The sequence below is a fragment of the Mauremys mutica genome, chromosome 24 (genome assembly GCF_020497125.1).
Source record: "Mauremys mutica isolate MM-2020 ecotype Southern chromosome 24, ASM2049712v1, whole genome shotgun sequence".
NCBI lineage: Eukaryota > Metazoa > Chordata > Testudines > Geoemydidae > Mauremys > Mauremys mutica.
Window position 1 is genome coordinate 3084295 of NC_059095.1, and position 15908 is coordinate 3100202.

Below are 15908 nucleotides of genomic sequence, written 5' to 3' on the forward strand. Positions count from 1 at the left end.
CTGAGGCCTGAGGAGATGAGTGAGTCACCCCAGGAGCACAGGGCAGAGCCGGGACTTGACCCTAGAGCTGCAGAGTACCGGCCCCCCTCTCTCTGCAGTCCCCTGCCCCTCACTCCCCACCCCCCCTTTCTCTCTCCCTCTGCTGTTAGGTAGCTCAGTGCAGTGGTTCGGTGGCCGGGGGATGCAGGACTCACTCTCTCTCTCTGTCCCTCGGGATTTGCGTTTCAGGGCTGACCAGGCAGCGGGAGAGTGGAGAATCCCCACGGGAACACGCCACACTGCACAGCACGGCCAGCTCGCCCCTATCCCCAAAACGGTCACGGGAACTATTCTAAGTCACTAGCTTGCTTGGCATTTCCCCTGGGTCGTGCAGGGAGACGGGTTCCTGCCCAACCCAGCCCTGGCGGAAGGATCTCGTTGGCTCCTGCCCAGCGCTGGAGGATGATGGGAAAACAGTGAAGAAGATCCAGCCGGTGAAGGGCGCAGGGAGGATGGAGCCAGTTCACCCAGAGATTGCCCCAGATGACAGTTACCCTGAGTGGGGTCAAGCCCCACCGTGGGTATTTGCTGCTCCCTTTAGGGTTTCTATTTTTCTAATAAAATGTTGCCAACCCCGCAGGTTTGTGGTGTCATTTGTCCTCCCACGTCCTGCCTGATCAGAGACCCGGGGCTCAGACTGAGCAGCCCCGGAGCCGTGTTCGCGGCCGTCCCACGCCTGACCTGCCTTCAGAGAGCAGGGAAGGGGCAGCTCGCAACTCTGCTGCTAGTTTGCAGCACTGGGCAAACCCCTCTCCCTGCTCCTGGGCTGGGGTGACGGGCTCTGCACAGGGCGCTTAGGGGAAAGCCCTGTAGGCCCAGGCCTAGGGCCCCGCCCCGGGAGCCAGGCGCTGGCATCAGAGCCGGGGCTTTCCTTGAAAATCAATCAGTGTAAAAGGCCCTTGTATGTCAAGGGGGTGCTAGCCCCCAGCCCACAGGGGGGCCCTGCACTGCTCAGCACAGGATTCCTCAGCTAGCTAGAAATGTGCAGTGAACCCCCTGCCCCCCCACAGATGCCCCCACGGTGAATACTGGGGGGGCCCACTGCCAGGGCTGCAGAGAGGGGACCCCAGCTGCTCCTGGTAGCTGGGAGCCCCATGCCACTGCCCCGCTGGGGGGCGCCCTTTAACCCCGCTGGGGGCAATGGGGGGGCCAAGCCCGAAGGCAGCTGCCCGGCCCGCTGCCCCCAGGGGTTTGGGGTCCCCCATGAACTCCGCAGCGCCCCCTCTGGCCCCAGGGGTTCGCCGCCTGCACTTCGCCCCCGGTCCGGCCCAGTCCCGCCTCCCTCCCCCCCCCGCGGCAGCTCCTGCAGAGAAACGAAACCGAAGCCGGGGCGGGGCTGACCCGAAACCGACCAGCTGGGATTTCCCGGGCCCGGCGCGTCCCGGCGTCCCGAGGTGAGACCGGGGTGCCAGAGCCCCCCGCGCCCGGAGGTGCTGCGGGGCTGGCAGGGGCTAATGCAGCCCCCCATGCACCCGGAGGGCGCGTCCCGCCCCCGCGGCCGGCTGGGCTGCCCGGTACCGGCCTCCGTCCCCTCGGCTCTGCCGCCCCTGCACTAGTTCGCCCCAACCCGCGCGCCCCAGGGAGGGCTCGGGCCCTGCGGGGGTGACGTGTTAATTTGGGATATGCTAATGTCCGATATGCTAATAATGAACAAACTACGACAACGATGAATATGTTAATGAGGGGGTCGCTAATCACCGTGTTAAATATGTAAATTACTGGTGGTAATAGATTATGCTCGCGGGTGATCTGCTAATCTGGGCCGTGCTATTCAGGCATATGTTAATGAGGGGTATGCTAATGAGGAGGTTGCTAGAAACACCACAGGGCCAAACCGCCCCTTTCCTTTGCAGCGCGTGGCCCCCGCTGGGCCCCCGACCCCGATGGGTGACCCCGGGGGTCTCGCCTGGGGCGGCAGGAAGGTCTGGCTCGCCGTGGCCATCGCGGAACTCGCCATCATCCTCATCCTGGCGGCCGGGCTGGGCCACTTCGTGGCCAAGGAGCAGTGGCTGCACAGCGACATGCTGGGGCTGCGGGAGGAGATGGCCAGTGCCAACGGGACACTGCAGACGATGCAGGAGGGCTGGGACGTGTGCAGGAACCACACGGTACGTGGGGCAGCTGCCTCCAGCCGATGGCACCGCGGCGCCCGCTTGCCAACACACCAGGCTCCTGGGAGCTGGAGCTGAGCCCCTCCTGCTTCCCAGGCAGCCCTTGTCCTCACCGCTGGGTACAACACAACTGGGATTCCCTCCTCCCCTTCCTACCCAGTGCCAGGGGCCGCCAGCCCCAGCCAAAGGCCAGGCCAGGGCCAAAGAGCAGCAGGAGGCAGATGGGATGGGACACTGCTGTGCTAAGGTTAGCACTGCCTTCCCTCCCCGTCTCTCGCAGGAGATGCCAGCCTGAGCCACACACTGACAGGGGGAGAAGCCAGGAACAGGTGGGGTGACCAGACAGCAAGTGTGAAAAATCAGGACGGGGGTGGGGGGGGGTAATAGGAGCCTATATACGAAAAAGACCCAAAAATCAGGACTGTCCCTATAAAAGCGGGAGATCTGGTCTCCCCAGGAACAGGGTACCTTGTTGGGGGGGCCACAGGAGAAAGACCAGGCTGGAATCCAGCCAGGAGGTGGGATTGTTTGGCAGTCCCCAGCCACGCAGTTCTGCCACCGACGCCCCATCCCAGTGCACGGCCCCCTACGAGTCCAGCCTGAGGCTCCCTGTCAGACACCCTCAGTCCTGGCCCGCAGCCCCACCTCTGTTTCAGTCCTGGGTATCTGTTGAGCAAATGGAGATGAGCCTTGCTCTTCGCTCCGTGATCCTGACCAACACCTATCCGGGGTGACTACGTCCTGCCAGTCTGCTGTTCCACTTGGACACAGGTGCCTTCTTCCCTTCCTGTCCCAAAGTGTTCAGTGTCAGCTGATGAACAGATGTCATGCCCCACCCCAGAGGTGGCTGCATCTCAGTGATGGGCTGAGTGAGTCCCAGGCAGTTTGGAAAGTGCTTTGAGGATGCCGGGCTCTCTGAAAATCTAAGGTGTTTCTTCTTCCTCTCCTCCTTCAGCACGTCCTGCAGAAGAATGTCATCAACCTGACCCAGGAGGTCACCAGGTTAAACAGCGACATTGCCCAGCAAGAGGTGGAAAAAGGCAGGTTACGAGGTGAGACAGCTGCTGTTCTCAGCCCCTGTGCACAGGCAGAGCCTGCTCCTAGTTCTGCAGGTGCCTGGGGGGTCCTGGGAAGTGCTTCCTGAGGGAGGGGGTGCCTCATTGGGGGGATAAGGCAGGCAGAGACCTCCCTGGGATGTCGCCCAGTGCCAGCATCTCCAAGGATTGCACACACTGGTTCCCTTGCCACTGCCGTGTGCTGGTCACGACCTGGACAGGTCTGAGCTCCGGCACCCCCAGGGCAGCCCTGCAGAAACAGTCCCCTGGTTCTGTCCCTCACCACAACCCTCTCCTGCCTGGTGACCTCATCCAGGGTAAACTGCCTGGGCCAGGGGCCTGCTCTGGAGACCGGATGGGCTTCACAGGCAGTGGGAGAGCTCCTGGGAACAGAGAATGACAAAGGGGGGAGTGGGCAGCTGATGGGAAAGGAGAGGAGGGTGCAGTGTGATACAGGCAGCAGGGACAGGTCCCTGATGACTGATGCTGCAGATTCAGGGAAAGGGTAAGCGAGTGGCGGCCAGTCCAGCCAACAGAACAAAGTGGGCGGCGGGGGGTCGTCAGCAGAGCACTGGGAGCGGCTCATGGTGCCCAGGCATCCCCAGTGCTAGGGGTCAGAGCAGCACCTCAGCCCTGCACAACACCATCTGGTGTCTGGTTGGCAGGGGTGTGGAGAGGAGAGGGTTAATTCTGGCCCTGATGATGGGGAGGGGGTGACCAGCATTGTGGCGGTTCTGATCCCAGCTTCCCTCCCACTCCTGTTTTCCAGATGAAATTAGCGCCTGGAAAAACACAGCCCAGCATCTCCAGGAGCAAAAGTAAGGGCCACCTGCCCCCTGGGGCGCTCGCTGCACTGCGGTTCTCCCCCGGGGGCCCTTCCCCTGGGACCAGGCCTCGGGGTTAAGGGCCTGCAGTCCCTGGCTCCCAGGGTTGTGCTCACCCCATTGCCCTTCTGGGCAGCTTGCTGTGGAGAGGGAGGGTCTTGAAATGAATGAACGTTTCCAGGGGGCCAGCATGGAACCATGGCGCAACGGATGCAGAAGGTCAGGGTGAGTCACCCTTCCCTGGGGGCTCCATGACCCAACTCCCCAGGGCAGGGGAGATGCACTGGCAGGGTACGAGGACCATCGAAGGGCTATTTTTCACTCTTCTGCATTTCCCCTCCTCCTCCCGCAGGGATCAGTACCACAGGGAGGTCAGCTGGCTGCAGCAGCAGCTCGAAAGACACCAGGAGCTTCGCTCCAGCGTGGGCAGTGCCAGGCTGCCCAGCCTCCTGCCTCTGCTGGCAGCCCCCCTCGCTGCGCTGCTTGTCTGAACAGCGCCAGGCAGGGAGCAGAGTCAGCACCCAGGTATTTAAGGAGTGATTAGCCAAGGGCTCGCCCTACCCCTCAGGGGCCCTGTATTCCAGTACCTGCTTTCGGGGGATGGCAGAGCTGTGGGCGTCCTTGACCCGTTCTTCCTGTCCCTTCTGCTCAGCCAGGCCCTGACCCCAGGGCCATTGAGACCAATGGAGACGCTCCCATGGGCTGGCCAGCCTCTGCTCTGGCTCTTCATTCAGTCTGGGGTGAGTCCTCTCTGCAGCTGCGCCCCAGCACCTCCTGCATTGACAGAGCTGCTGGGGCTGGTTCTGGCCCCTCCTGGGGTGGGGGGAACCCAGGGGGCATTGATACGCCAGAGCCCAGGAGTCGCTGTCTTTACACAGACAGGCCCCGGTTCTCAGCTTCATTGGAAGTCGGGGGAGGCTGATTCTCCATTCACGCTGGTATCCCTCCATTGGAGTCAGTGGGGCCAGATCCGCAGCTCCACTGGAGTCAGATCCCAGCCAGCACACTGGTGCGGTCACACTGCCATGAAGAGAATTAGGCCGTGTGTGAACAAAGGCCCAGAGCCACCCAAGTATTCAGGCACTGAAATCAGTGGGAATCAGGAGCCTAAATACTTTTGTAGATCTGGGCCAGACAGCATAGCCAGAGCCCCAGGGATTCACTGGCAACATGATCCCAACCCGACACCCCTTTATTTGGTTGGTCTGTTTCAGGATTGAATCCCCCAGCTGGGAGAGCAGGAATCTCCCAGGGAATAAGCAGCACTGGATCCTGTGGCCGGCACACACTCCTCCTCCATGTGAGCTGTACTGAGTGATCAGTGGGACTCCAAGCTGGCTCTTCCCTGGCGTGCATGTGGAGGAAGCCTCGTCTCCTGCCAGAGGACTGTTTACTGACGGAGTGGGGCTGTGACAGACGAGGGGGACGCAGTGACAGGTCCATGGATGGAGATGACCCTGCACTACAGTTAAGGCACGTCACCCAAAGCCCCAGATGACTGTTGCAGCAAGTTGGGCCTGTGACATCCTGCTCGGGTAGGAAACACCAGTGGACTGCCGACATTTTTTCAGAGGTGGCCACTGATTTGGGGTGATCGGTTTTGGGGTGCCCCTGGCCTCCACGTGAGTCAGACCCAGTCTAGGACCCAGCAACAGCATCATCTGCTCTCACGCTTTGGGGGGGGGGATTAAAGTGACTAACAAACCAGCCCTCGGCAGGGAGAACGTTTGCAGAATAAATAGGCTTTGCTATTCACCATGCGCCCCGCTCCCATTCTGTGCAGGGGTCAGTTTTGAGTGGTCTGGATTTGCCATCATAGGGCCTGCTGGGAGCACAGGGAACAGCGTGTCGGAGCTACAGGTTGGTAGGGATGGAAACTCCTTGTGTGGAATGGAAAATACTAGCCCTCTGGAGCCGCAGCCTCTGTCTGAGTCTTGTTCTGCACCCTAGGGTGCCCCACAGATCTCTGAGCGATGCTGCTCTCTGCCTGCTTGGCATGCAAGTGAGATAAATCATTATCTGCCACTGTCTGCGGCGCACCTCACTCTGAAGGACCAGGAGGGAGGAAAGATGCACCACCCCAAGGATCCTTCCTCCTTCCTCTAAACAAAGCACCAGGCCTGGGCCAGTGCCAGAGGCAGGATACAGGAATGGCTGGACCAGGGCACCGAGCTAGCATCCGCAGTGGTGAGGATGTCTCACCAACCAGCTGGCCTCGTGCCTGCTGTAATTCTCTCTTCCTGAGGCACCAGCCAACTCGCGCATGGAGGAAAAGTCTCTCTTGATTCTGCCTCCTTCCAGGGCAGAGGCCAACAGGCCAGATCCCAGCCCTGGGTTTTGTCTGCAACTGAAATCCGTGTTTCCCTTAATCAAGCGGCACTCGTGGGCAGGAGGGGTTGGGCCGAGCAGCTGCAATTCATCCCCCCAGCCACACTCAACCTCTTCCCCTGCCACGGAACAAAAACTCCCCCCATGCAGAGCGCTCTGCAGCTGGGGCCAGCAGAAAAAAGACAAGGAAGGTAGCCCGAGGTTGGGGGAGGCAGAGTCTGACCCGCTCGCTGGTTCCAGTGGGTCTGGCTGTTGGGTGGCTGCATGACCCAGGAATTCGGGTTGTGCCAGCTGGAGGCACCAGAGCCGAGTCTCCCCTGCACATCCTGCAATATCCAGCAGGGAGGGAACCTTAATGGAGAGGAAGGATTGTTCAGTGGTTAGCGTACGGGCTTGGGAAGCTGCACTCGGGGTTTCTATTCTTGGCTCTAGGAGGGAGCTGTTAGAGCAGGGGAACTGGGAAACAGGACTCCTGGGTTCTATTCCCAGCTCTGCCACTGTGTGACCTTGGGTGAATCACTTCCCTGCTCTGTACCTCAGTTTCCCCCTCTATCAATACAGTGATGCCTGCCTGCCAGGAGAGCTGGTGCCTCCACTGGTTGCTGCTCTCCACCCCAGAGGTGGCTGAATTTTGGTCTGGGAAGCACGTTGGGATCCTAGAGGGGAAGAGATCAGTGTAAAATGTGGTTTATTTTCCCATCCTTTGGGTTGCAAAGTCTGAACCCAGGAACTGAGGCTGGACTCTCCCTCCCCTCCCCCTCTCAGGAGCACACGGGGTTGCTGTAGAAACTACTGAATGAAGGCGGGTGGCGGTGCACAGACGGGGGGTTCTCAGCCACAAGTCACTGTACAGGCCAGTCACCCCACAGGAGAGCGACTGCCACTTCCTGCCCTGCTCAGCACCACAGACACCCACCTGGGGACTGGCTCAGCCTGGGGTCTCGGCTTTTAATTCCTCCCGACGCTTCAAACCAAAGAATCTGACACTGGCTAGAGCTAGGGGCTGTACGCGTGTCCACCAGCCAGTTCTGCTGCTGCCCTTCAATCCTGAGCCACGGTCCCCGCCGCTGTCCCAGCCCTGGGCACCCCCGGGCTTTGCCGGTGCCCCCCATCCCAATTCACAGCCCCCTGCTATTCCAGCCCGGAGCTCCTCCCGTTATTCCAGTTGTAGCATCCCCCTGCACTCCCAGCTCTCGGTAAGGGAGGGACATGGAGACTCAGCCCTTGCCTCCCCACAGCCTAGGGGCAGCCAGCCCCCTCCCCTTTGGACCCACCCTGGAACAAGCCCCGGTTGAGGGGTTCCCTCCAGGCGTGAGCAGCCGAGGCAGCTTTCCCAGGCTCAAGGCAGGTTCCACTCCCGCTTCATCCCGGGGATTTTAACCCCTTCCTCTCCCTGCTGGCCTGGGGTGTGCACATCCCACTGCAACCCCCCTCCCCTTTGGGGAGCGCAGAGCCCCCCAGGGCCCAGTCCGGGGCCCTCTCCAGCATGTGACAGTTCTATAATGGTCCGTGGGCCGTGACCTGCAGAAACCAGAGGCAGGAGCTTTTTTGGGGAAGGAAGCCCACACATAGTAATTAAAGTGACACAGGCAGTGACCTGGCTGCTGGCTGCCAGCACACGGCAGCAGCAGCTGCAGGCAGCAGGTCGCGGCACCGTGACCATGGACCCCTCAGTGACCAAAGCCACCCTGAAGGTGCTGGGGCTGTGCATGGTCCTGATCTTCCTGGTCGCCGCTGTGACGATCTCCGTGGCGGTGATGATGTGGCACTCGGAGGCAGTGCGGATGCTGCAGGGATGCCGGGAGCAGGCAGCCAATGAGACCTCAGCCCTGGGGGGCCGCGTGGCTGAGCTGGAGCGGGACGTGGCCGAGCTCACCGGGCGGCTGCAGGAGGACGCCCAGAAGGAGAAGCAGCTTCAGAGGCAGCTGGGCCAGGCCAAGGATGAGGGCAGGAAGCTCAAAGCCACCTTGCTGTCCTGCCGGGAGCGTGAGGTATGAGCCAGATTATGGTGGGGTGTGGTCCAGGGAGCCCAGGATTTAGGGTAATGCTGGGCTCCCTAACTGGCCCCTTACAGCTTCTCTTAGGGGCATGTGACAGTCTGAGTGCCCAGCTGTGGCAGTGGGGCTGTAAGAGATTCATAGATTCTGGGACTGGAAGGGACCCGGAGGTCAGTCTGGGTATTATCTCACTTGTAACCCAACCAGCTGGCACAGCCTCCCCCATGATAATGGCTTTCTCAGCTGTGGGTCTCAGGCACTAGCATGCTGCAGCAATGTTCAGCTTGCCAACTGGGCAGGGCCTGGCTGAGCTGGTGGGGGGGGTTGAGGGGTTCCCTGGCATCCTTAGGGGCACTGGTTTCCTCCCCAGGAGGAATCGCATCCAGCAAGCGAAGAGACCAGAGCTCCTGGTATCTGGGCTCTGCAAAAGACCCAGGGGCATTAAAAAGGCCAGTGAAAAGTGTTGGCCCTGATGCGTACCCAGCGCCGTCCCCAGGAAGCTGCCTTGGGCTTTGCCCCTGGGCCAGTTCGGATTTCACAGCCTGGAACGCATGGGAGCAGGAGGGATATGCTGAGATCCCAGTAACGCCCTGACTTTCCTCCATCCCTAACTGGGCTGCTGAGGGTCTTTCACCCAGCAGGGCCGTTTCCTGAGCCCTGGGGCGTGACCAGCAGCTGCTCTCGGGGTTCTGCTCAGGACAGGCCCTGCCCACGACTGCAGCAGAGATTGGAGCAGGAGCCCTGCAGCTATTCCTAGCTACGACACAGACCAGAGCCATTTGGGACACGTATAATTAGGTGTCTCGCAGCCTGTTCTTTTCCTCACGTTATTGTTAGCTCCAGCTCCCAGCTGGGAAAGGGCCGGTCCCAAGGGGCAGCCAGCCCCACCCGCCTCTCCTCGCTGTCAGCCCAGACCGGACCGGTCCAAAGGGCTGGCTTTGGGCGCTTCCTGCTCAACAATGGGCTGCTCTAGGCAATGAAGGGTCTGGAACAATCACTCCTGCTTCCCATTGTTCTCCCAGCCCCACTTCCTGTCCAGCTGCTGGAGGCGCAGGGGACACACCCAAGGGCCAGGGGTCGGCGCATGCTTGGGGTGGATTCCATTTCTTCTACCCCCCCGGAAGGGCGAGGCTACCCCCCATGTGCCCTCACGGGGGCAGGGCGCTCGAGAGCTCCCTGCATCTGCTTCCCGCCCCTTCAGAACTCAGGTGAATGCAGATGTTCGAACAATAGGGGGGGGACACTGGTGCTCCAGGCCCTGCCCCGAATTCAGTCCCCGGCCCAAAATAACCCAGGTTTTGTACAGAAAACACAAACTCTCACAGGTCTTACCCAAGGCAGGAGGGCCCAGCCCACCCCCTTAAGGGCCTCTCTGTCTGTTTCCCTGTATCTCCCGCCCGGACCTTGTCCTTCTCCACAGGCTTTTCCAGCCAGGCCCTTGCAGACTCTCCCCCGCCTGGAGAGCTGGCTCCCTCCCTGCAGTACCCACAGACATAGCTGCAAACTCCTGAACTTCCCCCCTTTACTGCAATTTCCTGCTCTTTTCAGCCTGGGGGCCCCTGATCCAACCTGGGTGGGGCTTATCCTGTTATCAGGGCTGGCGTAGCCCCAGGCTCTCCAGCCCACGGGCAAGCCACCCTGTTACGCCCGCTATGAAAAACCCTTCTGCCTTAAATCGGCACAGATCGGTGGGGCAACCTGCCCTGCCACCGGGGAGCGCAGCTCTGCTGACCCCACGGGGTCACATGTCTCTCCTGCACCACAGTGGATCTGGCCCCGAGAACAGCTTGGTTAAAGATTCTCCTTAGGGGCCGGCAGCCAGATGGGAGCTGGGTGGTGCCGCGTTCAGAGCTCACGCTGCCCCCCCGAGGCCTGGATTTCCAAGCAGCCTCGAGCTGGGGAACCTGGCGTGTCCCCCTGCTTCGGGAGCGCAATGGCCATGTGCGAACGGAGGTGGCGGCGCGGGGAGGTGCGAGAGACGCGGCGGCAATGCTGGCTGGCGGGAGATGCCACGGGGAAGGTTCTCGCTCTTAATCATGCGAGGTGGGGGGGGAAAAAGAGGAGGCTGGAGTTAAATAAAGAGATGGGGGAAATGAAGACAGTCTCCAGCCATTATCGATCTATTCTATCTAGCCAGCCACCCATCCCCCAACATCCCTACCCATATCCCTCCATCCCTACCTGTACCCCTCTATCCTCCAGCCCTCCACCGCCGTTTCTAAGCCCTGTGCCTGCTCCTTTCCCTTCTACCCGTATCGCCCCACAGAGCACGCTCTCCGCCAACGTGACAGCCCTGCGGAACGCGCTCGCGGCCATTCAGCTGGAGGGCACCGACATGGACACCAGAAACATCGCCTTGCAAGGTGGGGGAAGGCAGGGGCATCCAGAGTGAAGGATGCGTGGTAGGGGTGGGAGAATCCCCTCTGCCAGGCTCCACTGCTGAGCAGGGTGAGGGTCTGCCCCATGGGGTCGGGCCCATCCCACCTTGGGAGGCTCTTGTGCCATTGCCAGGCGCCGCCCTGCATGGGTCCGGCTGCGCCGGGAAATCCTGGCAGGGCCCCACATAGCGGCTCTACCCCGGCCTCATGGGAACTGGTCTCAGTCCACTGTTCACCCTATTTGCCTTCACTGAGCAGCCACGGCTGAGCTGGGCCCGTTCCATACAGTCGAACTCCACCCCCGTTGGAGCACGCTGGGTTAGCACTCGATCCCGCTAGCCCCGGCTGGCCGGCGCCCGGGCATCCTCCCCGGGGTCCTGCGGCTGTGAGCATGGCAGCTCCTGGGCTTGCGGGTCAGGCGCACCAAGGGGGTGGGTATCCCCTGCCCTGCGGTGGGTGTGAGCCCTGCTCTCTGCCTGCTGCCCGCAGCGGAGCTGACCCAGTGGCAGGGGAAAGCCACGGAGCAGGAGCTGCGGCTGGAGGAGGCCCTGCAGCAGCACCAGGCGTCGGAGGCGCAGAGGGGGCAGTGCGAGGCCCGGCAGAGCGAGCTCCAGCGCAGCATGTAAGGAACTGGACTACGGCCTGGCCCCCCACGCCCCCGGCTCCCAGCCAATCATATCCTGGGGAGGGATTAGCTCCCAGCCAACCGTATCATCAGGGAGCATTAACATCTGGCTCCCAGCCAATCATATCCTGGGGAGGGATTAGCTCCCAGCCAATCATATCATCAGGGAGCATTAACATCTGGCTCCCAGCCAATCATAGCCTGGCCAAGCATTAACCCTACCTCCTAGCCAATTGTATCGTCCCTGTCCATTGACCCTGATTCCGATCCCTTCGTATCCTCCCAGGGCGTTAAGCCCAGCCCGCCAGCCAATCAAATCCCCAGCCATCGTCACCTGACTCCAACCCAGCCCCATCCCTCTTGCTCCCAGCCCTCCACCGGGGCCATTAACCCCTGGCTCTCAGCCAATCACAGCCTCAGGAATGGTCCCCCCCTTCCCCCAGCTCTCCTAGCCAAGCGACTCCTTGGCAATACTGAGGTTCCTCCTGCAGCCTGGCCTCTCCATTCCTGCTGCAGGGGCCTGGAGCCCCACCCCCATCACTTGTGGGCGGGGCGGGGCAGGGGGGGGGGCGACACTGGGGCTGCTGGCTTTTTGGGAAGGGGCACAGTGTAGCCAGTGGGTTTGTCTGGAAGGTCCTGTCCTACCTGTGCTTCACCCCCACAGGCGGGACTACAGGGCCGAAATCGAGTCCCTCCAGCGGCGGCTGAGCTCCCGAGCCACCAGGCGCAGGTGCCCCCCATTCTGGTATTTTGTGTGGGTGCTGGCAAGCACTTCTTGCTTTATTTTCTCGCTCGTAAGTCCCACGGAAATGAGAGACTTTGAAATAACAGCATGTGGGGCGGGGGGAGGGCTGAACGGAGGGGGTCGGCACTTGATCACCGGGGGATTGCTGGCACTCGGCCCCACGCCCAGTTCCACTCTTGTGTCCTGAAACTGGCTTTCCTCGTACAGCTGCACAGCAGAGCTGGGCTTGGTACACAAAGCCTGTGCACAGACACACACCCGCATGCACACACATACGTGCAAACATACACAGGCAAACGCACATGCTCACACATGCATGCACACATCTGCTCTCCCGTGTGCTCACACATACAAACACATGAATGCAGGTAGGTACTCATGGGCATATACATGCACATAGGTCCAAACATGGATGCACATACATGTGCCTACTCATGTACACACCCATGCCTCACACACCCCCAAACAGGTGGACACGTGCACGCACACACACACACACACACACACACACACACACACACACACGGGTTTTGGACACACACAGCTCTAAGGACATGCTGCCTTTTCACGGCTGCCCACACTTTATCCTAACCACCTCTCCCTTGTGCACATAAAGCCACTAACTTCTTCCTGCAAATGAAGACCTGTTGCCATGACACCAACTAGAAACTGGCCCAGTAGCGATGGCTTGAAGGGCAGATGGGGAGGGCATCCGTGTAGATGAACAGCTAAAATCATATCCTCAGCTGGCTCCCAATGGCATAGCTCCATTGACCTCGTACGCCAACGTACACCCAGCCAAGGACACGGGCCTTTATGTGCAGAGACCCCTCGCATGGAGCTTCAACTGTATGACCAGGGACTGCCTAGCGCAATGGGCTTTTGCTGCTGATTTCACTTTGAGTACTTTTTGCTGTGTATTCTCATTAACCCACTGTGTGAATGATAGAAACGGCATGGAGTGCAGACATGTATCTAGCGTGTGTGGATAGATGTGAATGACTTACGTTTCCATGTATGTTCTCTCTTATGCAGGAAGGGTTGAAATCTTACATCTGAAGCATCTAGGGGAAGCCAGACTTAAAGGAGATGACAGGGCTCGTAAGCAACCATTTCCGACCCCCACCCCCCTTTCTACAGAGCGGGGCACGCTGCAGCTCCACACCAGAGACAGCTGCAATGACCCGAAAACAGCTGCAGCATGGAACGGCCCCGACCCGCTCCAGAAGCCAGCAGCCTCCTCCTGCAACAGTAACAGCCATAAACTAATTGAAAAGACACCGAGTCCGCTGGATCCTACTAGGCTGAGGCACCTCAAGGGATGCTGGGAAATCTGTCATTGTACCGTGCGGCATGGACCTCTCTCTCTCTCTCTCTCTCTCTGTCCTGGCTCCATTCTGGCTCCATTCTGGCTCCCTCTCCCTGCTCCTCCCTTCCCTCCTTTGCGACATGCTTCTGCCTGGAGTCTACTGAGCTCTGCACAGCGTGTGCCTGCGTCTAAGCTGCCTGGTGTCGTTCTTGATCGTATAATCTACTCACCGGGAGGAAATCAGACCACCCGGTGCTAATTTCCCCTCTGGGGCTGGACTCACTCATGAGGGAGTCTAATCAGCATTTAACAGCCTGTGTTTGTATGCAGATCTGCTCATTAATATTTAAAAAGTAGCTGCCTCATGGGTCTCATTAGTGATACCAGCACCACGCCAAGGACCAGGTATCCCTGCAGGCCCTTTGGCCTCCACGAACATAAGAACGGCCCTACTGGGTCAGACCAAAGATCCATCTAGCCCAGTGTCCTGGCTGCCGACAGTGGCCAGTGCCAGGTGCCCCAGAGGGAATGAACAGAACAGGGAGTCATCCAGTGATCCACCCCTGTGGCCCATTCCCAGCTGCTGGCAAACGGGCCAGCATTTCAGAAAACCCACACCTCCATCCTTTGGAAGTCTGGCAGGTTGTCCAGGTGTTAACAGGGTTAAGATCTGGCCCTGTCTCCACAGAGATTTTTCACCCACCACTGAAATCTACCTGCCCTCTGTGGAAGAACTTAGCAATTGCTTAACAGCACCCAGCCAGGCAGCACCACCAGAGCAGGATTTGGGACAGGAATAAATTCTCCAGCACAAACTACAGAGAACATGTAGGGGAGCAGAATTCGATGCTTCAAGACGGAAATAGGGCAGGGTGCCTGAGTGAGGGCACCGTGTGAGTTAGAAACGTTGTTCTAGGACTACGTCTGCTTTTGAGCTGGGAGGCGGGATCCCCGACGTTCCCGTGCTAGCTGTGCTCCAACAAGCACCCAAAACCAGCAGAGCATCCGCAGCAGCTTGGGCTGAGTACAAGCCCGCCTCGACCCCAGGCATGTACTCGGGCGGTAGCCTGAGCCCCTACGGTCCCACCCACATGGGCACACTGCTACTTGCAGGTGTTAGCACCCGGGAACAGCTACGCCAGCTGGAATCACATCTCCCAGCTCAAATGTAGACGTACTCTCTGGCTCCTCTGAAAGCTGGTATTTCCTGCCGCTCAATAGGCCATTAGTCCAACCCGACCTGAGGCATCACCACGGGTAACTAAATTCCTCCCTTTTAATAGTTTATACGAGTCATTTCTATCAATATTAAATACTTCTATTTTCACTGCAGGGGCCAGATTTCTCTGCAGGGGCAGAGCAATGAATAGCCCTTGGAACACTGGTTACGGAGCTAGATCTGTAGAAATGCCATTTAGTAGCTAAAAACCAAGAAGCAAAGAATTGTGCTGTTCCACCTCGGGTAACTCTGCCAGAGTGTCCCCTGTATCTGCACACATTGTACTCATTTAGTTCATGTACATGTGCATTTAGTGCACTGGTCTTGGGTGGCAACCAGTTTGGGAAGGACGTTGTTTGCCCACTGGAAGGCAGTTTTGTAACAAAGGCAGATCGGTTACACAGAAGATCCAAATTCCAGCTTCCTCCCACAAGGTCTTTCTCTCCTGCCTGTCCCAGCTCTGAGGTCACAAAGTTAAACAGCTGGCCACGTGGGTGGCTGGATTTTAATGTTTGCTCTCTCAGTGCTAAAGCCACTGCGAATTCTCTTCTCCTAAAGCAAAGGGCCCAGGGATTCCTAATCCAACCAGCTCAGTTTATGACCTGCAAGGATTTTTGTAATGCCACCTGGGTGCTGCTAATCCAGCCTCATGTTCCCTGCCTTCCAGGGCACCAGCTGTATTATAAACTCTGCCACAGGGAGTTCAGCTACCACTTGTGTTGGTGGCACTTAGCAGGATAGGTGCCATCTCGCCCGCCCGTAGTTGTGTTGGCTCCCAGGGGACTGGCAGGGGTGACAATGCAGCAGGACAGGCCATGGAGGGCAGAGATGAGGGGTATGCAGATGTTGTTACAGAGTCATTTATCAGAATCTGATCACACTTGAAACCAAACAATAGATTTCCAGGAAAGTCACAGATGCTTCTGCCACTGCTATAGCAACTTCCTGTGCAGAGGGCAAGCGGTTAGCATTTGCATAAGAGCTTCTGGCCTACAGCCTGCAAAAACCATCAGACGGCAACACCAACAGCACTGAATTCTGAGAATCACAAAGCAACGGGCAGGCAGAGTCTAACCCGGATGAAAGTGTCCCAGCTGGTCCACACACCTATGCAGTACGAATGCACACATACAAATGTTGTCCCGTGCATGTGCTGAGACCAAGCACAGGTGAGCACTAATAATACTTTCATGAACATGCTAAGATGGGGATGCTCGACTCTCATGCTTCAGGCCATCAGCTTATCACAGCAAGGGTCAGGAGGGAATACTTCTGCTG

At 59.1% G+C, this 15908-nt stretch overlaps 1 protein-coding gene across 1 annotated transcript; it reads left to right on the forward strand.

Annotated features, from left to right (window-relative positions):
* Positions 1–7970: 7970 nt before the first annotated feature.
* On the forward strand, positions 7971–13705 carry CCDC194 (coiled-coil domain containing 194). The gene is made up of 5 exons (XM_044998845.1): positions 7971–8348; positions 10621–10717; positions 11222–11354; positions 12022–12151; positions 13138–13705. The coding sequence occupies exons 1-5, from the start codon at positions 8019–8021 to the stop codon at positions 13159–13161; spliced, it is 714 nt and encodes a 237-aa protein (XP_044854780.1). The 5' UTR covers positions 7971–8018; the 3' UTR covers positions 13162–13705.
* Positions 13706–15908: the final 2203 nt, after the last annotated feature.